The sequence below is a fragment of the Rutilus rutilus genome (genome assembly GCF_951802725.1).
Source record: "Rutilus rutilus genome assembly, chromosome: 7".
Classification (NCBI taxonomy): domain Eukaryota; kingdom Metazoa; phylum Chordata; class Actinopteri; order Cypriniformes; family Leuciscidae; genus Rutilus; species Rutilus rutilus.
In genome coordinates, this window is record NC_140221.1 from 13,653,056 (window position 1) to 13,679,789 (window position 26,734).

Genomic DNA, 26,734 nt, shown 5'->3' on the forward strand with positions numbered 1-26,734 from the left:
TCATTATCTCCAAATTTTTTTCCTAATGATGTCCCCAATGAGACACTGTTATCCCCCTTGTGCCCTCAGTAACCCCTCACCAGATGAGACTCTCTGACATACATGCACACACTGATATTAGTCTTGCCTCTTTTTCCACTAGGCTCAAAACAAGAAATTCAGAAAGACAGAGTGAGTGAGAGAGGGTTGCCAAAGATTACATAACGTAATTCTACTGAACAGTTGCACAGAGGTGTTGAGGAAGGATCCTCTCATTTTTCTGCTCTCTTTTTTTTCCTTCTGACTATATTTTTATCAAATTTAATATCAAAGTACTTGATTTGCATGTGTTTTTGCATACAAAATAACAGGGATAGAAGTATCAGCTGTCAGAAAAAAAAAAATTCACATGCTATCCGTTTTAAGTAGTATTTGATATTAGAATTGTTATGTCCCAAATTATGTATGGTATGTTGAAAAGAGGTAACCCAAAGGTACCCAAGATGATCTATAATTTTCCGTGGATATCAGAATTGCAGATCCAGATCCAACACAAATGAATAAGTGTTAAAAAAACGATGAACATAGTTTACAAACGTCTTTCTCCAATGCAGTAGGAAGAATTGCAGCATAAATTAAATTAACTGAAATGTGGAGTGCGAATATGAGGATGTTAACTCTGACAAGATGATTTTTCAGGCCAGTTTTTCGGTGACAAGATCCACAAAACTATATGCGACATTGTGTTCTGTTCAAAACGCAAATATAGTATGGCACGTCCCAAACCTTGAAGCTCATACTTGTAGTGTAAGTAGGTGAATTGTGACAAAACAAAATGCAAAACAAAACCAAAATAAAATGCTAAATAAAAATACAAAATTAAAATATATTATAATATTTAAAATACACTTAAATAAATTGAACATTAAGTTCAGAAGGGAGCTCTACATAAGGATATCATGAATTAGTTACAATCTGGCAAAAGTATGATTTCAGATCCCATCTGAATTATGATGTGGGCTTTACAGCAGTGGGACTAATCATAACTCTGCACTCAGCAAATTAGATTACAGTATTTCTTCAAACACAGCAGAGCCCTGCTGCTGAGATCCATCTATCTTGAGCTCTGTTTAACACATAAGCATAATACAAACAGCAGCAGCCCAACACTGTGTGTGAGGTCGTATAATACGTTACATTTAATTTTATTCTCTAAAACAAATTTCCTACAAAATGACTTTTAAGTTTGCCACTTTAACATGGGTGCTGTGCATGTCTGTGTCTGTTACTCATCAATCATCATGTCCGGGCGGAGTTGACTAGGTGGAATGCACATGTGAGCCAGACACAGATCCTCTCCATCTCTCTCATTACAGTGGAGTAATGAGCCACCGCTCAACATCAGGCTCTAGTTCAGGGGCCGTATTCACAAAGAATTTTAAGGCTAAAAGTAGCTCCTAACTGGCGAATTTAGGAGCAACTCCTAAAAATAATGGGCGTGTCACTTGTAACTTTAGGACTCCTAATTTTTTTGACTAAGAGTAATTCACGAAGCATTTTAGCCCTAAAAGTAGCACCTAAGCCTGGGACAGCTTAAAAGAAGTCGAGAGGACTCCTAACTCACTAAGACCTATTCACAAACCGCTTTTTGTGGCATTTCACGTTGCGATGTTTTGAAATGCGTATGCGACGGCTACAGGAGCTTCCAATCGCGAGGGAACAATTTTGCATTGTAGGCATAACTAGGGATGCAATAACGCCACCAACAACAACCAAAACTAGGCTCCTCATTGCATGTAAACTAATTGTAACGTTTCATTGTGAATCAAATTAAAATGTTCTTCTCTTTGCAAACGTAGGCAGAGGCATATAGTGACAGATTAATTCAATAATGTTGCAAAGATATTGCATCAATCCATATGTTTCATTAGGCTACTAGGCTATTTGTTTTGCCTTACTCTTTATTCATTTAGGCTATTTATTCAGTTATTCATCATCTTCCGTCCTTCGCACTACTTGTGTAGCGCACGTATTCTCAGACCTGTCACCTGTCAATCATCATCGTAGGGGAGGGGTTTGGAATCATTCCCGCGTTACAATCATCAGCCAATCAAGGTGGTCACTTCAGTCAAGCTCGTGCATGAGTAATGACGTCATCCATAGCAACGAAGACTCACTCTTAGTTTAGGAGTTGTCATTTTTCTTTACTAAGAGTAGGTCTGAAAGGCGTTGTGAATAACTTTTAAGAGAAAACTCCTAGCTAAAATCTTTTAGTGCGATTTAGGAGTACTCCTAGTGGTAAGATAAAATGCTTTGTGAATACGGCCCCTGGTTCAGATGCGCCCTCAGAGGAATCAGGAAACATTTACTTTGAGATATTTAAAGCCGGTGTATGGCAGTTATTATATTAAAATACTTTCTAATGTGCAGATGTCTTTCCTTTTAATCTCTTCAATACAGTGTCTTCCCCATTTTTCATCTTTAAATATAGTATTACGTTCTACTCTTTTGATGAAAATTTGCTCGTGGATATATTTGTCTCTCTCATGCTGTCACTTTCCCTTCCTCCAGAAGACATTTAGCAATTAGTCCTTCTGATTACATTAGCAATCATCTTCCTGTCATAATGTCTGTCTTCAGCAGATATGATGGGTGTAGAGTTCATGTGTGAGCAGGAAGGTAGTCAAAATGATTGAATTCATGCACTGTAAAAAATTTGTAACACTCCCAAATCAAAAATTTCAATTGACCGATAACATCTAAATTTTTCAATTGGCCCAAGTGAAATTCTGTAAATTCTAAGATTAAATGTACAGATTTTCACTTGGGCCAATTGTGTTACAAATTTTTTACAGTGTGACACTAGATTGGAAGATGGGTTGTCTTTTGAAACATTTAATGTCAAATGAGGGTGTGTTTGTATTCTTATGTGTTTGTGATAATTGTTAATTTTATATTGCATATATTTTTATATTGTTCATACTTAAATTTATATTGTCTTTTTTTTATGCTCGGAGCCTTGCAACGAAATTTCGCTCAACTGTATATTGTAAAATGTGCAGTTGAATGACAATAAAGTCTGTCTGAGTCTAAGTCTAAGTCTATTCTGTAATTGCTTGAAAGTTAAGATCCTGCATGGGAAAATGGATTTTGGTGTTTGCTAACATTGTTTAGTAGTTTTGGTCTGCAAGATTTTTATATGTCATGATATTTATATCATAAATATTTTTTGTCCTTTTTCCTAGAAAAGAAAGACTATATTTAAATATATACACTACTGTTTAAAGGTTTCGGTTAAGTAAGATTTAAAAAAAAGAAGAAGAAATTATTACTTTTAAACAGCAGGACACACTAAATTGACACTTTATTGTCAGTAAAACCATTTATTTCCATAAATGTTTCCACAAAAGATTTCCACAAAAATATTAAGCAGCACTGTTTTCAACATTGATCAAGATATGTTTCTTGAGCATCAAATCAACATATTATTATGATATCTGAAGGATCATGTGTCATTGAAGACTGAAAATTCATGGCTTTGCCATCACAGGAATAAATGTAATTTTAAAATATATATTAAAATATATCAACAGTTATTTTAAATTGTAAAAAAAAAAAAAAAAATGTTTCACAATATTACTGTTTACTGTATTTTTGATCAAATTAATACAACCTTGCAGAGCATAAGAGACTTCTTGAGAGAAAAAAAGTAGTGCTTCTGTTAAATTTTTTATGAATTCTGCATTTATGAGTTCAATGAGGCTTATTTTCTTGGCAGCTTTGGGGATGACTAGGTGCCTGTTGGTGAAATATTTCTAAGGGTTGATTCTATTTTAGGGGCTAGTGCTAATTCATCTCAGTTCTGGCTGGGGGCAGACTTTTGTTTGTTGGCAAGTTTTGTGTACATTGTAGCCTATTCTGCCCAAGGACTGTCCACTTAGACAGGAAGTGAATCTAAAATCAATACTACCACAGCAGACTGGGGTGCAACGAAGTGGTGTCTCATTCAGATGATGACATAGCTGTCTTTGTGAATGTTGTATAGCCAACAATAAACAAATGATGACTATTTTGCATAGATCTTTTATCAGTAAATTATACGTACTGATGTTTTCATTGCCATTTTAGTGTGCAGTATGTATGACGCTGTGTGAATGGATCGTGTGCCAGATGGCACTGCCATCTGATGCCAGTGTGCCGCTAAAGTTAATTCTGTCTCGGTTTGTTGACAGCAATTTCAGAACATTATGCTTTTATCTTACTCATATTTTCGCCACGGAAAATATTCTTTCTGCTTTTCATGAATTTGTACCAGAAATATTGTGTTCCTGTAATTGGAAACAAATGGGTACATTTAATGGAAAGGAACAAAAAGCATATACAAGTAATAACATGACAAGTATGTTTAGTATTAAAAAGTTGTAGTTTTTAGGTTTTGATCAGGTGTCAGAAGTCATTTACACTGGTGTTCCCCAAATAATATTTAAAAGTTGCGTGAAGTAATTTTCACTTGAAAAGTAAAGAGCTCTGAATTAGCAGTCAAGTTGTAATAAATGCTTTAAACTCAATTTAATAGACACCAACACACTATGACCTATTTAAATACTTATTTTGCAAATGAAGTATTTTTCCCCATAATTAGATGTCAGGATACATAATAAGAGGTTTATTTACTCTCCATACTGGCTTACAGCGGTCTGAAGTATGTTAGTATGACGTGTACACTGTTAATTATTTGACTGTAAATTTACAGTAAATTACTGGTTACCAGTTGCATAACTTTCACAGTGAGTCACTGTATCATTTTTACAGTAAATAATTGTGAAATGACAGCTGTATACTGTGGCTTCACAGTAAATTATGCCGCCGTATTACTGTAATTTAGCAGTAGACTGTATATAGTTTCTTGGGATGTTTACAGTGTTTTACTCTGTCTATTATAGCAGCCATTTTTAAACCCTCTTGCATGCCTATAAATAGAGCTTTTTTTTTTTTTTTGAGCATTCTCATTCAACCAGTGACTGCATTGAAGAATCTCAAGTTGTCATGGCAGCCTGGGCACTCGCCATGGAAACAAGCTGTTGATTGACAGTGACAGGCTAAAGGGTAGCTGGCTGTCCATCAGGAGGGATCCGTGTGCCTTTGTGTTTGTGCAGTGATCAGGGAAAGGGGAGTGTACAAATCTCTGTTACCTTAAATTATCCGTTTGTTACTGTAAAGCTGCTTTGAAACAATCTACAATGTTAAAAGCGCTATATAAATGAAGATGACTTGACTTGACTTGACAAATACTGCGAGGCCATTAGAAGTTTTATCCATGTCATCATGAACATCATAACTCATTACAATACATGGTGTGGAAAAGTTCTTCAAACTTCGTCCTTTATACTTTACAATAGTTCAAAGGGTTAACATTTATGTATCAACTAACAATGAACTTATACAGCATGTATTAATCTAGGTTGATTTTAATTTATATATTTACTTGTACATTTTAACGTCAAGTTGTACAAATGAACGTTTATTAATTAATTAATGATGAACAAACATTAATTAACAATAAAAAAATGTTGTACATTCATTGTTTGTTTATAATACCTAATACATGAACTAATGTTAATTAACCTATTTTATAAATGTTTCTGAGAAAATGACAGTGTTTGAAACAATGAAAATGTTTCTGAGAAGCATTAAAACATTTCCTTGATTGTGGTAACCATGCATTTGTAATGCATGGCCTCTCACTACTTTAAAAGCATATTATTTTGTGAGGTCATAGGGAACATAGTGTGACAGTAAGCTGATATGTGTGTTTAATTTCATTCATATCATGAAAGGCTCATGCAGTAGTGATCAGCATTGATGTGGTGTGTTTTAACAGGGCTGTTCAGTGGTAAGAAAGCTTTCATACACAAAGCCTGGACCACTGACCTTTCCAACCAGCTGTTATTATGGGAAACAGAACAGTAAATAACTATTACAAGCTTTTTGCCATTTACCCATGAACACTTTTGTCTGTTGGAAAATGGCTTACAATCAAATTTTACAGATACACTTCTGACCACTCAAGAAACAGGAGCTGCACTCTACATAATTTCCAAGACATTACAGATGTTGCCTAGAAATCTGTGGATTTTTGTAGCACCTTTTACTTTTAGTGGACAGTTCAAATTTAAACACTAGCATCCACAGAATAGCAGCTAGCTACCAAGAACAGGATAACAACTAAGTTTTTGCTGTGGTATTGAAATTTGCTATGTATAGTACACAATGTAAATTTGTGAATCCCCTAGTAAATTTTCATTGTGTGTGTGTACAGAGCACATTCTCGCATGCTTGGTATGCACTATTTTGCCCAAAGTATTTATGTTCTGTTGTGTATATGCTTGGAAGGCTGCTTCATAAAGTATGCTCTTGCAGTGTTGCCATGTCCTCTTATTATAAGCGTTTTTGGGCTTGGCTCATAAAATGAAAAGTTAATGGAATAAAGAACACTATGTAAACATAATAACCATTTGTGAACATAAAACCAACCTTTGCATTTGTGATCGTCGAAACGACAAACAAGCGCTACTCTATACTGCTCAAAACTCGTGTTTGAATAGTCAGTAGCAAATTCTTAAAATATGAAAACATACTTACAGCCAGGCTGTTTCTGTGAGTGAGTAGCGCCAGACTGTACTTGCAAAGATAGAATTGCCCCACTTTTTAGAATCAGCCTTTGTGCACAGCTGGCCTTGTACTCTCCCAGATTCTGGAAACAGTCCTCCGAAAAATGCACAGCACACAGTCGAATATTTTGGCTGCACTGTTCTGGAACACTGTTGTAAATAAAGCTTAACCACTGTTTTCTAATTGTGTCCTCTTTTGGAAGGCCAAACAAAGTACTTTCGCAACCAAAAACACAGCGTCTTCATGACATGGCGGCACCGGCGGCAACAATAATACAGCCAGAATAAAAGTTAGTTGTAGAATGCGTTCGTCACTCCCGTAAATTGACTGACCTGAGTGTGAATACAGAACGGGATTAAGGACTAAAGAGTAAATTTAGCTGCAGCGTGTACGTGAATGCGAAGATGGAGCTTTGCAGCACCCTTCTTGGGTTTGGTTAGAGTCCAAGATGTAAAAAGACAAAAGATGGCTGGGCTTGTAACTGCACTGCAGTGCAAAGTTGTGATTTATTTACAGTAAGGAGAAAATGAACAAATCCAGCGGTGCAAATATATATTTACAGTGAAAACTATTTACAAAAACAAAACAAACAAAAATTTAAAAAATCAACAATAAACAATATAAACAATAAACACAATATAATCAATAAATAGACATATACATTTACAACATACAATGGTTTCAGTGGTTTCCGGTTTGCGCCATGCACGGGAAGCATGGTAGCAACGCTATAAAGTTGTACAACAAACAGCATTTGGGTTTGCTGCTACATTCCCGGAAACCGTACATCACATAAAACCGGTAAGACCAACAAAACAGGCAGTAATATGTAAATATATGCGTGTGTGCAATCGTGTGAGTTATGGCAGGAAGATGGATGGGTGGAGGATTGCTACTGAGGGAATGTAAGCGAGTGTAGTGTGTGTGACCAGTACCGTTCAGCCCTCAGAGCTAGGCCCCACATCACAGTGGCCATTGGATTCGAGAATTGTTGAATTTCACTGGTATCTGAAATTTTGCTATCGAAACAACCTAATTTATTAGAATACAAAGTTACATGGGCCAAAAACAATGAAAACAAATAAAAAATTTCATGGTGAAAAACAAATGTACTGCCTATTTTGCTGTCAGTAACTAAGTATGAACTACTCTTCATATGCACCTTGGCCTCTTGTTTACCCTGAGTTGTATTTCCATGAATTTAAATAAAACGTTTTCAAAGGTTCCTACTTGTTACATCCCCCATGTGCGTGTGTGTGCATGTGTTGTTCCTCTGATAAGATTAGGTCTGGTTGGTACTGTGTTCAGTGTACCATGTAAGGTTTAGAATAGCATCCACATGGCTTTCTTCTTCGAGGCTGTATGTGTCTTGCGATCAATCATTTCACCCCACGGTAAGACGTATAAAGTGTGTATGGTACTGTGTGTGTGTGTGTTTAGTACTGTTTTTTTACATGTCTGAATATGGGCAATTGCATCCATTTGACTCCATTAAATAAGAGTATTTACATTTATAGACTCAGTATCCCTTGTTGTTTAGGTTAAATGCTTTAACGGTTTGCCCCCACACAATGTGGGATCTTTGTAAATCTCTTTAAAACATCCCTCATACCATCAAATTTATATTGGATTCTTCTTCCCCATGGATCTGTATCAGTTGGTAAAATCCCATAATGCAGTCAGTATATGTATAAGGAGCCACATGCGACTGCAGTATCTCTCCGCCAAAGCCGCATTTCAGGTTTGCCGATGTACCAATTGATTCTTCTTCTAAGCACATTAACCAGGCGTCAAGGCCAAACAGGACAGTGTGCTGTGTTTTCTGCTTCATGAGTGTAATAATGAGTTTTTGAATGACGGAAGTGTAGATTAAACCTTGATTTGGTGTTTAGTTATATCTAGTAGTATTTGTGCTTTTTTCTTTTGGGAACTATAATATCGAAGGGATTTTGAGACACACCACAAGTAGTATTTGTAAGTATTTGTTTATTTTTTGTTGTTGTTTATGCTTTTATTTATTTCTTATTTTATTTTTAGAATTTTGTATATATTCTTTTGGATATGTATTTTTTTAAATGTGCATTTAGATTTATTTTTAAATTCATTGTTTTTATAATTTATTTGTTTTTATTTATTTAGATTTATTATTTAATTAGATTGACAATTAGATGTCAGACTAATATTATTTAATTAGATTGACTCAATGTATTATTCAGACATTTTACTTCTGAGATGTTTTTTTCCATTATTATCAATGTTCTCATTACATTTTCCTTTTTGTTTTAACTCATTTTATTTTTTACTGTATTTCAGTTAATAAAAGCTATAATATTTTGTTTTGTTTTGTGAATGTGCATAAAGTAAAGGTATCACAGCAAATACTGCCATTTATTTATACTAACGAGAACAACAGGGAAAACTCTGCTTAATTGTCATGAAAATAATGTCACAATGTAGAAAATGTTAGTGGTCCTAAAATAGACTTTATTTGCTTTAAGCAAGCAAATAAAGCATTTTTTACTCCTGAGACATATTTTTACATTTCATACATGTTCCTGTTGCGTAACTGGTAAAGTCTCATGGTCATGGGTTCAATTCAATGAAATGTCATAGAAATATATTTTAGGGTACCTAAATATGAATCATAACTAGGCTATATAAAATTTGAAGCAAGCAAGATGGCAGTAACATTGGGGCTTTGCATGCACCTCACACAAGATGATTGTGACCTGCTGCAGCAGCAGTGAATGGTGGAGTGATTGGCTCTGGGCAGCACAGGTCATTTTGTCCCTGTGTGAATGTGCTGTAGGCAAAGTGGATGTGAGAGCCTGTTCAACCCATTTCCTGCTCAGCAGTTAAACCGAGCAGTTATTTCCTCTGCTGTCTTATGACCAGCCCCTAAAAAATTCTTGACACACATAGACATAAAAGAATTAGAATGTATAACCAACTAAAGCTTTGTTTTTGTAGTGTTAATATGAAAGATGAGGTGAAATAAATAAAACAAACACAAATTTCGCGGTGCCTTACGGTATTTGCTTTGTTACTTCGAGTTATTGAAAGACAGACATCACTTTGATGTGACACACAATGTGTGTGTTTTCAAGTGAAAGGAACATGCCATTGTGACCGAGTTGTTACAATTGGTCTGTTCCTCATTTGGTTATGATAGGTTATCACAAAAACAACCTTAGGGAATGCCATGGTGACAGACGGGCTGGCCCCGCCCCTCGGGGTTGAGTTGTCAAGCAGGTCTTTTGTTTATGTGCCAGTGTCTGGCCATGTGGGAGTTTGTGTCATTTTCCATTTTAATGAAGACAAGTCTCCTGTGAATACTACTGAACTCATAAACACTTTAACAGGCCCCTTTGTATTTTTTAAGGTCAGTTTAAGAGGGAATATTCTGGGTTAATATCAATGTAATTTCTTTGAAATACTATCATGTGTATTCAAAAACTAGACAAACAAACTTTCAAGACAAACTTTAATGTTAGCTTAAAATAACCTGTCAGAAAGTTGTAAGTAGTTTTAAAAGCTTTGCAACCAGATAGATAGATAGATAGATAGATAGATAGATAGATAAATAGATTCTAGATAGATACTAGATAAATAGATTCTAGATAGATACTAGATAAATAGGTTCTAGATAGATACTAGATAAATAGATTCTAGATAGATACTAGATAGATTCTAGATAGATAGACACACTTGTTCCTAGAATGTTTTAGTGTTTTGTTAGGTGTTACAAAACATGCTTTTTTTTAATACATGCTTCATTTTAATACATGCTTCATTTTAAGCATGAAGCTATAGCATATTTTAATACATTGTTAGCAAGTTTTAACATACAGTAATACAGTATTACTAGGTGTTGTTAGCATGTTTTAGCATGTGGTATGATTTGTCACTATCACTTATGTCACCCCATGTTGCAAACTTGCAATACAAATAAATTATTTCTATTTTTTTTGTTTTGTTGCTTCAAAACACTTTTAGTTTGAAATATCCTTACCAATGGAAGGCTAGCAGGGTTTAAATGCATTATTGTAAACAGTGTGATAATAGCATATTTTAAATGTCTTTGAAATGCATTTCCCATTTAATTTGGAATACATCAACCTGGTTCGGTTAATTCTGTTTTGTGTAACATTTTTGTTAAACGATTATTTAATTGCGTAAACCAAGTAATCAAAAAAGGTGTGCATTAGTTAGCCATTCAAATAGTTTCTCTGTTTGTTTCTGCTTTGGCTCTTTGATATTAGCAGTTTTAATCAATCACTTTCCCGCCCACCACAGTAGCCTGTGTAATGGTGCATTACAGCATCTCAAAAATGCCCACTCATTTCCCACTATCCCTTTCCATCTTGTCCTACAGAGCCTGTCAATTATACTCAGAAAACACCCTTCATGTTCGGCACACACAACTAATTGCCCCATTTTTTTATTTTATTGATTTTCCCAATAATGTAAACAGTGGCACTTTGAACATCGGTAATGTTTGTTTGAGCAGCCCAACATGGCGACATTAACCAGTGGTGTGAGTTTAAGGTGGGACTACCTGTTTTCCGACGATGGAAACCCTATTGTCAAACAATCATTTTTATTTTTGCAGTTCTGATTGGTGCCACTAGTGAAACAGATATCTTGTTTGACCTTTTAAAGTTGGCATGAAATGAATTTTCTAAATGCATGCTATAGATCTTTTTGTAAACAATTCATCCGTGCTTTTATTAAAAAAATAATAATAATGTTTTGCCCTTGTAATGTTTAATAAAAAATGTCATAATTAACCTTCTAATGAAACGATAGTCTTCTCTCTGGTGACTTATGGAGGATGTCTCCAATCATTTAACCCTTGCAAACTCACATTCATCTTGCCTTCACTTTTGAGTGCAAATTCCATGTCAAAATCCAATCAACAACTGATGCATAGAACCAAGTCCCCACCCTACATTTTCTCTTTTTCAATAATCTGTTTCACTCGGAATTACGTCACAATATGGAAGAAATGATCTGTCGCTACTTCCATTTCATCGTGACTTTACCCATATTAAGTTGTTTTTGTTTCTTTACTTTACACCTCTTCTGTTTTTCCCCACAGACTTCAACTACAACACTGATGGCTATGAGGGAGATACTGCAGAGGACAGGAAGTCTCAGGATGGCTCAGAGACCATGCCCTTTATAGACGAGTCTCCCACCATGTCCCCTCATCTCTGTGCACGGGGACAGGACGGAGAGGCCGTCTCACCCACACCACCTGAAGGGCTACTGCCTGGGGTATGACCGTATGTTTGACAGTGTGTGTGTGTGTGTGTGTTTGTGTTTAGGATTAGAAGCAACAGCCGTTAAACAGTTGGTTAAAAGGATGCCGCTAACATGCTGCCAAAAACCTCTTCAGCTTCTTAAGCAGATTTTTTGTAATAACCGGCTTACTGGTGTTATTGTAAACAAACTTAATGCCAATTAGTGAAATCTATGTTATTTCTATTCATATATTGGATTAAAGACATTAGGTGTCGTGTAAATCTGTCTGTTCAACACACTTTCAAGGCAATTCGGAACTTTTTCATATTTTGGCTGATTGTGCGATCTCATCCATACATTTCCATATGATCTGCTTACACCCCAGTAATGGTTGTTTAGGTGTGGACCTTCATGCTTACCTTTTCTAAAAGTAAGTTTTCTTACGAAATTCGTACAAAATCCTTATGAAATATGGAGCTTTGTATGTGTTTGTGTTCAGCTGTAATGACTGTAGTTTCCATTGATGCTCTTAAGTGATAGGTCATCCAAAAATGTACTCTACCTTTCAAAAGTTTGAGGTCTATACCTTTTTTTTATCTTTTTGATGGAAGACTCCGATGGCTACCAAGGCTGTGCTTATTTGATCAAAAATATAGGAAATAATATTGTATCGCAATAATATCGCAGTGCAATGTCTGAAGCACACACACATTACTTGCTCACAGTGATCAATGAAAGCAGTGCATTAATATAGAACAGTGTTTAAACTGACCAGCCTTTGTTGTAAATGTCAGCTCACAATCAGCCAGCATCACTCTCTTCATTGCTTTCACTCATTGCTGGCTTATTGACATGACAAATAATGGTATGGTTGTTTTGCCAAATCACTTTCATAGCTTCAGGCAATGAAATAAATGCTTTGTTGAATCCATTCTCACCTGGTGTATCTCAGCATAGCATACTGATTATAATGCAGTGCCTTAATGCCTAAAACAATAAGAAGCCATGGTTAATGGAACATATCCATACAAAAAAACTGAATGAAACTACAAGAATACAGAATTATCATTACTATGAAGTCTGCTAATGCTAATGCTAATTTTTCAATTATAAAATTCCAAATAAAAAATGCTAAAAAAAATAAAAAATACTATTTTAAATATTTTATTCATTTGCCTACATGTGTAACATAAGAGAACCGTGGAAATGTGAATGTTTTATTTAATCATTGAAATGTTCATTTAAAATCTCAGGGGGTACTTCATGTAAATATTTTACATCAAAGGTGTTTGGCTGATGGAAAAAGAAGTTTAGATAATAAAGATAAAAAATACCAAATCAACTGTCATTTATTTTACACAATGATAGCACAAACACTATTTCTAATCTAAGGGTTAAATATTCAAATATATTCCAATCAGATGGACATGGAGTGGCTATTTCTATAGACTAAATTAATCATTCTGTAATGATGAATGTGTTTGGCCATTTATAATGTGCAGTTCAGAGATTAATTTGACATTGAGGTGTATGTGTTTGTCACACGTATTTATGCCCATTTTGAGCATGCATGACTATTACCATTGTGTGACAGATAATTAGTGTTAAAGTGTTGAAATTGATAGTGACGTGTGTGTGACCAGGCTCAAACTTTTACAACAGCATCTCCATCTAGTGGTAGAGCAGATTAAGTGCTTACAGTGTTTTTGCCTTTATAGTTCTGCTCCATTTCTGAACAAATATAGGCTGTGAAACCTGATATAGGAATATCACATATTTGAAAGTTTATTCTACATTGCAATGAAACAAATGTATTGCATAATGAAAACCAGATTATGAAATAAAATATATAATAAATAATACATAAATTAAATTATTTTTATATTAATCAAATTAAAGTATAAACATACTATTTTATCTGTTTGACAGTTTAAAAAAAAATCCAGCAAACAAGCAAAATAATAAATAAAAATCTCTCATCCCTATAGCCTTAAATTTACTCTAGCATGCCTCAGTAACTATCGATACATGATATAGAAAACAAAGTAGTCACCTGCACCTGTGAGCTTGACTGCAAGTGAAGTCAAGCGTGGAGAAGGACATAGGCAAATGGCTTATTAGAAATATGCTGTGTTTTTTGTGCCTCCTCCCTCGCTTTCATTAGAGCCTCTCAGAGGGTCTGATCATGTGGGCAGTGTTGTGAGGAGCTCTGAGAGCCTTATATAACCACTGCACAGAGACATCATCAGAGGCCTTTTTCTACAGACTCGCCTCACAACATCAAATGAATGATAGATTAACTAGTTTACCATTCATTTATCTCAGTTCCCATTGATGGTAATGTTGTGTCAACCAGTGTATACAGGTTCTGTGAGAAAAAGAGAAGCCAAAGTATTATGCCATCATTTGCCATCTTGCTTGGTTCTAGTTCCTCTTTTGAGCTCTAGAAAAATCATAAGGGATTCCCCACTGACTTTTGTTCAAGGATTACCATGAATTTTTCAAATGTAATTCCATGATGATGATTCTAATGCTCATGCAACGTTAACTGAGTTTATCTGAAAGGTTGATAAATAGTTTGACATGTTGATGAGTGTGATGTGTGCTTGGGTGTGATCAGTCAAAAATATGGGTGGTCAAATTTCAGTCAACCACTTTGACCTCACTCTGCTCACACACTGCAAAATGTGTGTGTGCAATGCAAGCAGTCACTCCTAATAGAGTATCACCCAATAAGAGTTGCATTTAAATTTAGTCATTTAGCAGACGCCTTTGTCCAAAGCGACTTACAAATGAGGACTTAATTAACCGAGTCATCATGAAGAGGCAAAAACAATTCAAGTAGTGCTCAAAATACAAAGTTCAGGCATTGCTCAGAGTAGCATAAACCAGACAAGGGAGGATTAAAGGAAAAGGAAATATTTTTTTGTATTTTTTTATTATTTTTTTTTTTATGAGGTTAAGTGTTCACGGAAGAGATGAGTTTTCAGTTGTCTTTTGAACGTTGTCAGCGATTCTGCATTCCGGATGAGGATGGGGGAGATCATTCCACCAGCATGGAAGCGTGAATGAGAATGTTCTGGAGAGTGATTTTGTGGCTCTCTGTGATGGTACCACGAGCCGTCGCTCGTTGACCGATCGTAGGCTTCTGGTAGGGATGTAGACTCGTAGGAGCGAGTGAAAGTAGGAGGGAGCTGAGCCTGTGGTAGATCTGTAAGCAAGCGTCAATGCCTTGAACTTGATGCGAGCAGCGAGTGGTAGCCAGTGCAGAGAGATGAACAGGGGAGTGATGTGGGCCCTTTTGGGCTCGTTGAAGATAAGACGAATTGCAGCATTCTGAATCATTTGTAGAGGTTTAGTTGCACATGATGGAAGTCCAGCCAGAAGAGCATTGCAGTAATCAAGCCTAGAAATGACCAGGGCCTGGACGAGAAGTTGTGTTGCATGCTCAGTTAGGAAAGGGCTGATCTTCCTGATGTTGTGCAGTGCAAACCTGCATGATTGAGTTGTCTTTGTAATTTGGTCTGTGAAGGTCAGCTGGTCATCAAATATTACTCCAAGATTTCTGACTAACCTTGATGGGGTTATTGATGATGAATCTAGCTGGATAGTGAAGTCGTGCTGTAGAGATGGATTGGCAGAGAGGCAGAGAAGCTCAGTCTTTTCCAGGTTGAGCTGCAGGTGATGTTCCTTCATCCATGCCGAGATGTCAGCCAGACAGCTTGTGATACGTGCAGCTACTGTGGGATCATCTGGTTGAAATGAGAGGAAGAGCTGTGTGTCATCAGCATATCAATGGTAAGATAAACCATGTGCCTGTATGATGTGTCCCAGTGATGTGGTGTTAATGGAGAAGAGGAGGGGTCCAAGAACTGAACCCTGAGGAACCCCTGGGGTCAGTTGATGTGCTTTAGATACCTCACCTCTCCATGTGACCCTGATGGACCTATCTGTGAGATACGACTCAAACCAGTGGAGTGGAATACCTGTGATGCTCAGTGATGAGAGGGTGGACAGAATGATCTGATGATTCGCAGTGTCGAAGGCAGCAGACAGATCCAGGAGAATAAGAACTGATGATTTGGAAGCAGCTTTTGCGATTCGTAGGGCCTCTGTGACCAACAGTAATGCAGTCTCAGTTGAATGCCCTTTCTTGAGGCCAGATTGGTTGACATTAGGGCTGCACGATATTGGAAAAAAAATTACATTGCGATTATTTTTTTTCCCAACGATATATATTGCGATATTGCGAGCCATCAATCCAGGCTAAAGTCAATAATTACCATTCCATGATATTAATAATTTCACTAATAAGCAAGCTTCATTACAAGTGACAAAAAGGCCACTTAATATTTTATTCCAAAATTAGAACATATTTCTGTCAGAATTCGGTGAACGTTCTACGCAATCCAACGTGGCGGCGCTCTTAACAGATGTTTGTTGCTCATTAGGCTATAATTCCTCAAAATAAGTAAAAAAAAAAAAATTATTCTCTCTCTCTCTCTCTCTCTCTCTCTCTCTCTCTCTCTCTCTCTCTCTCTCTCTCTCTCTCTCTCTCTCTCTCTCTCTCTCTCTCTCTCTCATGTTTTCGGTACTGATGCAGTGACGCGTTCATGTAAACGGCACCTAAAAGCTGTCACAAAGAACCAGCAAAAGTAATGATTATGAATATGTAAAATATTACAATGAGACATTTTAATTATATATTAATAAATAAGTGTTTTCTGTAAAGATGAAGTTGACAATACTGACTCGCGATCTTCGCAGTAGTGATCGCGCAGGAGAGAAATGCACTTTTCATAAGGATTACATAGTTTTATTTTGTTTTGAATGGTTCTGTTTAAAAGTAGAGATTTCTGTAGATAATAGATATATTTCTATTTTTTTTTTTTTTTTTTTGCTGTGTGAGGCGAGTAGGCTACCTTATACGCTGAGTTTCGGTTCATGGATGATAGCTTAAGCTCCAGTTCAGGCGGTGACGCCTCCATGTCGTGATTATGTCTGCTATATTTACTTTTTATTTATTAAATCCAGGAAATTGGATAATGAAACACTGATTAAAATTAAGATACAATTAATACAAAATGAAATTCGCTTTAAAGAAAGGCTTTGTGCTTTCAGTTTGAGGTCTCTGTGAAAGTTTTAAAGCAGTCTTTTAGTGCCGCTTTCATACCGGTCGCGTCCGTAATTGAGAACTGTCACGTAACATTGTTTTTTCCTCATAAATTGCGAACACGAAAAATAAAAGACTTTTTTAAAAAGACAACCATCCACAACTTTATATAACACTCCAGCAAAGTAGGCTACCTCTTTTTGGTCAACATCCTCCTTTTTGTAGACGAAATAGTCCCAAATAGCTCTTTTTTTTTTTCTTTTTTTTTTCCGGCGATTTCTCTTCGTTGCCCATTTTTAATGTTGGCTGTGAGCGGTGAGCGCAGTGAGCTGCGGCACAGCGAACCAATCACTGTGCAGGCACGCGGAAAGTAAGTCACCACAGCAAAAAGCCATACAACAAACTCGTGTTTACTGTGTGCTACCCTGGTGCTACCGTTCTCTTAATACATTATGGGTGCTACTACCCTTCACATCGCATGTTCCGGCGATGTGACTATCGCTCATTCGCACATCGCGATGTCGATGCTAAAACAGAATATCCTTCAGCCCTAGTTGACATCTAGCTGGTTGTTCAGATACAGGAAGGATGATACAAAATAAAAGTTTTAACTTGATTAAATGAACACATCTATAATTCCATCTCCCCTTAAATATCACATGTGGACGTGTTGGTGATGGAAACGTGAATTGAGTGTATTTCATTGATGCATTGAGTTTTATTGCTGGGAGTACAGGAGAGCTTTATATCCATTAAAGGAGGAGTTGTGGACCTTTTCTGATCCAGGAAACACCCTAAAATAAAAATGGCAAAATTGTCTTGGTACCTTACTTTAATAACTTTTATTAATAACTTTAACAACCATTATTAACTACCTTTGGCCATATCCTAGATTCATCGTGCCGCTGTATTGTTCGATAGAGAGACACTACATAGAGAGATAGATAGATAAATAGAGAGATAGATAGATAGAGTCTCTATAGCAAAAACATTAACAAAAAATTATATTCTTTAAAAAATATGGTTCTGTTCATAAGTTTACATACCCCTTGCCGAATCTGAAAGAAAAAAATTGTTTAGTACTGCCCTGATCAAGATAAGATATTTACACAGAGTACCATTTGTTACAAAGGATTTCTGTTTCAAATAAATGCTGTGTCTTTGAAGTTTCTATTCATCAAAGAATCCTGGAAAAAAAGCATCATGGTTTTCACAAAAATATTATAAGCAGCTCACCTACTTTTAACATTGATGATAATAACAGATGTTTCTTGAACACCAAACCAGCATATTAACATGATTTCTAAAGGATCATGTGAGTAATGGCTGCTTGAAATTCAGCTTTGCCATCACAGGAATAAATTATATTTTTAAATATATTAAAATAGAAAATTGTTATTTTAAATGTTATGTTTCACAATATTACAAGTTTTACTGTATTTTTGATCAAATAAATACAGCCTGGATGAACATAACAGAATTCTTTCAAAAACATTAAAAAAATCTTAATGACCCCAAACTTTTGAACAGAAGTGTATATTCCAAATGACAAAATAATAACACACAACGTATAATGTTCAAAAGATGACATTCTCAATACTGGTGGTGCATTCAGAGGATTCAGAGTGATTTGTTAGTTAATAGACTTCTATAATAAATAGACCTAAATACATAATTATAGTTGATAAAAGAATGATATGAATCAGCTAATTAACTCATTTAGTTAAATACGTTTTTTTGTGTTTTCTTTAACAATGTAACTGACTATTATACATCAGTATACTCAAGTGTTTAGATAGTAAACAGTCTGCTCAATTAGGCTACGTTCAGTCAGTTCAAATCCGATTTTCGTGCATATCCGATCGAAATTCAATCAGATTTAGCAAGTGTGAATGGCAAAAAAAAATTCACATGAAATGTGATTTTTACAAATCTGTTTCAAGCTACATACATATGTGGTTTGAAATCCTATTCAAATCGCATTTCTAGAATCCGTTTCCGTCTGACTGCACTGATCCGATTTCGTGTGGTTTATGTGACTTTCTCACGCCACGTAAAATGTAAATGTCAGACATTGTTATAGGAAACATGCTGAAAGTCACTGTAGAAATAAGGTTCTGTTGTTGCAAAGTGCCGGATGTTCAGAAAATGACTTAAATGCACTTAAACCATGAACATAGGCGTGCCTGGAAAAACGAGTGCGCCGCGTCACTTCTATTATGAGCTAATATCCAAAATATTTCCATATGTGGCTCTTTCCTCCTTTATCAACAAGTGGATTTACAGCCACCACCATTTCAGCAGCATGTCTCAGCGCTTTTATGAAGAGGACGCAACTGCACGCGCTTCGAGCATGCACGCGCATCAAGTACCGGGTTTGAGAAAACCTGGTACCGTGACGTTTAAAAAAAAATGAGTACCGACTTGGTACCGAAGTACCGGGTCTTTGACAACACTAGTACACATGTGTTTACTTTCTCAACTGTTTACATTCACTTAAGACATAAAAGACTATGTTTACTGTCTGAGACGTGGTTTTCTGCGTGTGCGGATGTGTTTGCAAACAGAACTTTCCACACAGCTCGTGAGTAATGAAATGAGCTCCCTTTTGCATCTTCTTTGCTTGAATATTTAAATTGTCAAGGCTTAAAGGTTGTATCAGCGATTTCAGGCCCAAAAAAGGCCCAACCACAAATGATCACATTCATCTAATCTTTCCTAACGATCTGCTAGCTTCCCGCCCCATAAGCAGGCAGTCAAAAAAACGCGTCTCTGTAGGCAGCCTAGGCTCTGAGATCTGCACACAAAAACAGTTGGCTTCACCAACCTCTCAAAACCAAAATAAATAGTGTTCCAACCAATCACCGACAGGAGGTGGGTGTTGTGAGGTTTTGCGCTCGTGTTCTCCGACTTCGCGTGCAGCCGTGCGTGAGCGCAAAACCTCACAACACCCACCCCCTGTCGGTTTAGATGAATGTGATAATTTATGTTTGGGCCTTTTTGGGCCTGAAATCGCTGATACAACCTTTAAACTTGATGCAGCGCTGACCCATCATCTGTCCCGAGCATTGTTCACGTTTGTTCACGTTCATGCATTGTTAGAATTCATTAATGTTACTGGCCAACTGGTGAGTGATACCGTTTCAAACACTCGCCATCGCCGATTTTTACTCGCATTTGGTGCTTGGTAATTTTAGGCCCTGCATATGCACTTAAACTATACACTATGTACTCTACCGTCTAGTGTATGAATTTTAGATGGGTGATTTGTCATCCAGCATCGGAGTCAGATGTTAAACCTGTAACTGTTGAGTGCATGAAATATCCAACATTCCACAATTAGTTTTTTGCAGTTAAATATGTGCATCATCCGTGTATTTAAAGTGCACTTCTTATTGGAATTTTCAGTCTTTATTCTACAAAACGGAATAGAATAGTTCACAAGCATGCAAAGTGGAACACACTTATTAGCTAAAATTAGCTGGTTAAAATTAGAAAGTTCTTTATTGGCCTCTATAGCTGCTTTTTTCACCAATCCGGCTCCGCCAGTACGGGTATGGTTTCATTTTCCATTGTGGGGCTAATAACAGAGATTTTTAGAATGTAAAAACAGGAAACAGACAATCTTGACCAATTCTGAGTGGTGATGTCACTACACAGATTCTACCAGAACGGTAGAGAATTTCGGACGGACAATGATTTGTAATCATGCCGTGCCATACCAGACTCAAGTGGAAATATAACTGGAACCTCTCCTTACCATTATTAGAACCGTTCAGCCCGACTGTAGAAAAGCGGCTTATGGTTCCATGAAGAATCTTTAGCATTCATGTAAACTTACCATTGCACAGAATGTTCTTTAAAGTGGAAAATCTTTAGATTATTAAAATTTTCTTCACAGTATAAATATGTTTCTTTTTAAAAAATGTTCACTGAAAGATTCTTCATCAGGGCTGTAGACTAACACTTGAGAGCAGTTGCACTGGTGCTACTAAGTGCTACAGATGGTGGTGCCAGAACCTGATCTGGTATCGCTGGGGGAAAATTTATCATAAAGGTAATTTAATCATAAAATTACTTTTTTACATAATCGCTTTTTTACTTCATTGCATACAATTTGCATTAATAAGTGCAGTTACTAATAATAGTTCATGTTTGTTTATTGGAAAAATATCAGTAAAGCACTGAGCTTGAATTGATATGCAGATAAAATGTACTTTTATTAACAACAGTAATGTGCAAAAACCTCATTTGAAATATTATGTTAAGTATTCTACTCTTATTAAATGTACCATTGTTGTTCTAGTATCATACTGATCTGACCGACATCTTCAGTGATTATAAAATGAGCACTCTTTACTTGTTTTCTGTGTAAAGTTTTTGTTTTTCATGACTTTGTGATTTCCTACTTTCTCCGTAAATTAGGGAGTTGAAATTAGGGTTGGCACAGACTAGTCGACTTTGATTCTCTGCCATGACACTTAAGGCTTGACGTCGACTATTCGCTGATCATGGCCTATTGAGGGCGCAAAAAGATATGAAATCTTTGAAGTCCACTTTTGCGCTCTGCTTCCAACAGTTAAAATGACAAACAAATGCATACTCCTAGAGCGCTTCACAAGATATGTTTGATCATACCTACTGGATGGTCAGATGGTATGAATGCGCGTTTTAAACAGCTTATTGTACACATAAGTTAATTGCCATTCTAAACTAAAGCACTGCTGCGTTGTAACACACACACATACAGAAGCTTGCACATCATCTGCAGATCGCACGCACACACAAACATTCGGAAGCGAAGAAATGTATTGTCAACACTGTTCTGTGATTTATCAATAAAATAGCTTAGAAACTGAAAAGTTCTAGCATATATTTCTTAGTAACTAAAACCCACAGCTTTACTTGGTAGAGAGACGCTGTCAGGTAGAATTAATTCACACACAGTCACTAATGCATTCATATAGATGTAATCTTCACTGTGCTACCGTGTCTGTATCTGATTTAGAACTAGCAGAAATCTGTGAGAAATATAACGACTCAAAGACAAAGGAACTGACAAAAATAAGCTGTTATATAGGAGCAATTGTGGGCAGCATTGTGTCAAATGCCATAACTGCGCACAAGGCAACCTGGGTTCGACTCCCAGCTCAAGGTTCAGGCTTATTTGTTCATTAATGATGTAATCAGCGACTAGTAGACGTCGACTCGGCTTCAGTTTTTTTTTAAGTCTACATTTATGTGAAGTCGTTCAACCACTGGTTGAGATGGCTAATAAGTCAATAAGTGCTCCTCTGCCGCCATCTACTGGTTATAGTTGTAATTTCATGGCTTTTTAAATAAGTGTTAGTTTTCCTACATAAACTTTTAGTTTTACAAATCATCATTAAAATAACATTAAAATTGGATAATATTTAGACCTTTGAAGTGCTGGAAAAAGTGTGAAGCACTTTAAAGCCTTGAATTTCAAAAGGTTGTATGAATAATAATGTGAATAAATACATGTGAATAATATACATTATTCTATAGTTTATTCTAATATTCATTATTTTCCCAGTGCTATGTAGTAATGGTGTCGCATACTCAAGATCGGCCCAAGAGTACCTGTTCTGAGCCCGCGCTGTGCTGTCTAATATTGGTCTGAGCTTATAAATGGTCCGTGCAGTACAGCTTAAACGAAAAGTGCAGTTTTGTTTCACTTTCTTTTCATTTGCCATTTTATGTTTCTCATATGCAACAGAAATAGCGGTTCTTATCAGTTGGGCAACGTGGTGGTGTCACCAGTGCGACCTCTACAAAATTTAGACGCATCGGGAACCATGCACCATTAGGTCGCAGTCTGGAGCCCTGTTTGGGGAACCCAAAATGGTTCTTTGGCATCACTGTGAAAACCCAGTTTTGGAACCTTTATTTTTAAGAGTGTAGGTTGGCCCTACAGTCTTGAGATTAATCAGTGATTAAACCTGCTATTAAACTCATTCAGGTTTAAGTCATTGTATAATACTTGAATTCAACAGGAACAACCACACAAAAAGTGGTAACACTTTTTTTACAGTGTATAAAACTGTGTGTAGTTACTGTAGTAATAACAATAAATTATGCATAATTACATGCAACTAACCCTAAACCAAACCGCAATCCTAGCCCTAACCCTAACCCTATAGCATATGCATGTTGTTCATTATTATTACACAGTACTTAAATGCATAATTACACTGTAACACGGATACCATAAAATAAAGTGTAACCCAAGAAGTTCATACTTTATAAAAGGTGTCTTAACTACTATGTACTTACATAAAAAAAAAAGATAAATGTTATTGTTAGGTACAATGTACTTAAGTATTTGTATTGCAAAACAGTTTTGTTGCTATTGTGGTGGGATACGGGTAAGGTTAGGGACAGGTTTGGTGGTATGGTTAGGTTTAAAGGTGCCACAAGCGACCTGTCTTCGCACAGCCCTGGTTAACAGTGTAATTATAGATACATGAGATAAATGAATTACATCTGTAATCACATGCAGCTATTTTTTAAATACATGCCTGTACGCAATAAATGCGTTGTATCAAATTATTTATTTAAATGTTTGTACATAGTAGTTAAAGACACATAAAAGAAAGTGGGAATAATAAAGAGAGTTAGAAAATAAGAAAGAGACCTGTTAAGGCCAGAAAGGAAAATGGTGGACAGTCTCTTAACCCAGGGCACCCGGAATTGACACACACCAGGAAGACAGAACTGCGGTCAGGGGGAGGGACGTGATCAGCTCAAGCCTGTGTGTGTGAGAGTGCAGAGGCGGGCCATTCGATGTGTGTGTGTATACGAGAGAGAGGAAGCAAGTAGCTCTTTCTGTGTTTGTGTGAGAGGGAGGACATGTTACTGTTTCGGTGTTGAGAGAGAAAAAAAACCTCAGTGGGCAGAAGAGGTAGAATTCCAGTGGAGGCATTGATCTGTCATAGGCGGCTTGTCAAAACTTGAAAGGAAGGAAAGCAGTGAGTGAAACGCAGGGAGAGGAGAGAGAGGGATCAGCCGCCAGCATGGAGGAGGATGAGGATGAGGTGCTTGGTCTTTTGGACAAAGTTCTGGAGGATGAAGATTTGTTTGACAATGAGATGGACTTGGACTGTCCATTTACCCCAATGGAACTCCAGGCGTTTAAGGTGAGAGAGAGACAGGCTGAGAGGTGAAGAGACAAGACAGCACTTTTCTCTTCCTCTGCTGGCTTTTGCTCTGTCTCAATGGCTAAAAATAGTAAGGTGGAAAAGTATTAAAACATTTCACGACATGGCTTTAGTGTTTGTTCAGTTCCCTTTTGCTTAGTTTGTACCAGTCATATGTAGCAACGGTGAGTCTGTATGGTCTTAATGATCTTTATCCTGTTCTAACACAATTGTCGAGACAAATCACTCATATAAAGGCAGAAACTGGGCCAGTTTTTGCACAAATACAGATGTTTATACACCAACTGTTGCTGTGATTTTGACTCTTTGGCATTTAATTTGCTATAGTTTGTTTGATTTGGGATGTTTAGTGTTTCTATAAGAGCACCCATGCTTCCTCAGACTCCACCAGCAGTTACTTCACTTTGTGGCTATCATTAGCACAATCTCATATTCTCTTAGTTGGACACTCACATTCAGAGCACACAGGCCATAAACACACCATTCTCGTAAAGGCACAGTTACCCTAAAATAAAAATTCTGTTAATATTTTTTTACCATCATGTCATTCCAAACATTCATTAGTTTGGGTGAACTATCCCTTTATAACATTTCTCTCACAATACATTTGGTGCACGGTCAAAAAAATTGTGTAAGTCTGTGCTTCTAAACGGGTTTAGTTTTAGACTGACCTGAATCATGTGAGTTTGAGTTACTGTTGTCCATGTACACAGAAGATGGACAGTATAATGAGCTGAAAAAGAAAAATACATTTTAGCTGTTAAGCAGCACATGTTTTGAATGAGGACCAGGATAAAGAGGAGCAGTTCTTAGTTTACTACATTGTTTATATTTTATATTTTGACATAAAATGTTAAGTGGTCAGAATATCCCCCCCAAAAAGCCCACAACTCAATCTCTCTGATATTTTGGTATATCCATAGATCTCTGCCTCTCTCTCTCTCTCTTTGTCTCTCTTACATGAACGTTTAAAAGTTTGGGGTCAGTAAGAATGTTTTGGTTACACTTTATTTTAAGGTGACATAGTTACATTGTACTCAAGTAAGTACTGAGTAATATTAATTAAATTCATGTACTTACTATAGATTTATGGTTACGGTTAGGGTTTGATTTAGGGCATAATAACATAATTAGTTACTTGTAATTATGCATAATTTATTGTTATTACTATAGCAAGTACATGTAGTAATGTGTAACTATATCCCTTAAAATAAATTGTTACCGATTTTTTTTTTTTATACTCACCAAGGCTGCATTTATTTGATCAGAAATACAGTAAAACAGTAATACAGTAAACTACAGTTTAAAATATATGTTTTTCTGTAAATTACAGTGAATATAATTTATTCCTTTGATGATAAAGCTGAATTTTCAGCAGCCATTATTCCAGTCTTCAGTGTCACATGATCCTTCAGAAATCATTCCAATATGCTGATTTGGTGCTCAAGATTTTTTTTTAATTATAATCAATGTTGAAAACAGTTGTTCTGCTTAATATATATATATTCGATTCTTTGATTAATGTAAAGTTCAAAAGAACATAATTTATTTAAAATATAAATTTTGTAACAGTGTCTTTACTGTAACTTTTGGTCAATTTAATGCATCCTTGCTGAATAAAAGTATTCATTGCTTTGAGAAATCTTACTGGACCCAAACTTTTGAACGGTAGTGCTTCCCTTTCAGTGGAAGTCAATATTTTATTTTCCCCCATCTTATCAATCGTATCATCCACCAAATAATGGCACACCTTTCCTCCACCAAAATTTGAGGTATTGTTCATGTCCATAGCACAAAATATGTAGGAAGTTTGCTGAAATGTAACACTTGTCTTTAGAAAGCAAGTTTTTTGTTGTTGTTTTTTTTTGTTGAAAAAGCAAGCACCACTAATAAATAGTGTTTCACCTTAATGAAAACTAATCACAACTGCTAATTTTAAATTAACCTTCTATTAGCATTCTATTAGTGTAATAAATGGTGGGCCAAAATGTCAGTGGATCATTACTAATAAAATCCCTAAATTCAAAGGCTGACTTTAGCTTGTTTGTTTCTAGTTTCAGGATATCTTGCAGACTCAAACCTGCATCATATGTGAGCACCAAAGCTCAACGTGTGAAGAGCATGTGCAATATCCATTGTGTCACAGCTCTCACCAGTTACAGATATTTTGAAGTGTTCAGTCAAAATCAGATGATTTTCTCACAGATGAAATTAAGGCTTGCAAATACTTTTTCACAACAATTTTCCATTTCAAATAGGAAAATAAGTGACACTTAGAAGAACTTTCCCAGACTCACTTCAGTCTAACATGGACATTCATTAATATTGACAATATATTCTGGTAGACGAATGCATTTCTTGGTCTGGCTGTACATTGTCTGTTTAGACACTCTAGGAACTTCTCAGTCTCTGTAACTTCCTCTTCTGTCATGTTTGCCCATTCTTTGTCTTTCACTAATGACACTAACTTTGTTTATAAATAATTTTCTTCCTGTGTCGTCATTCCTTATCAATATCTTATCGCTATCAGCACTGGGCACCG

General features: G+C 36.2%; 1 protein-coding gene across 3 annotated transcripts in view; it reads left to right on the plus strand.

The window, feature by feature from the left end:
- The window catches only part of abr (ABR activator of RhoGEF and GTPase), a 331,053-nt gene that overhangs the window by 82,510 nt on the left and 221,809 nt on the right, over positions 1 to 26,734 (plus strand). For 2 of the 3 annotated variants that reach the window (XM_084412865.1, XM_084412866.1), the window contains exon 2: positions 11,753 to 11,931. In XM_084412865.1, coding sequence (XP_084268991.1) covers positions 11,753 to 11,931 — 179 coding nt within the window. Of the gene's footprint in view, positions 1 to 11,752; positions 11,932 to 23,817; positions 24,172 to 26,734 lie in introns of those variants that run through there. The other variant, XM_084412867.1, reaches the window with a different exon arrangement.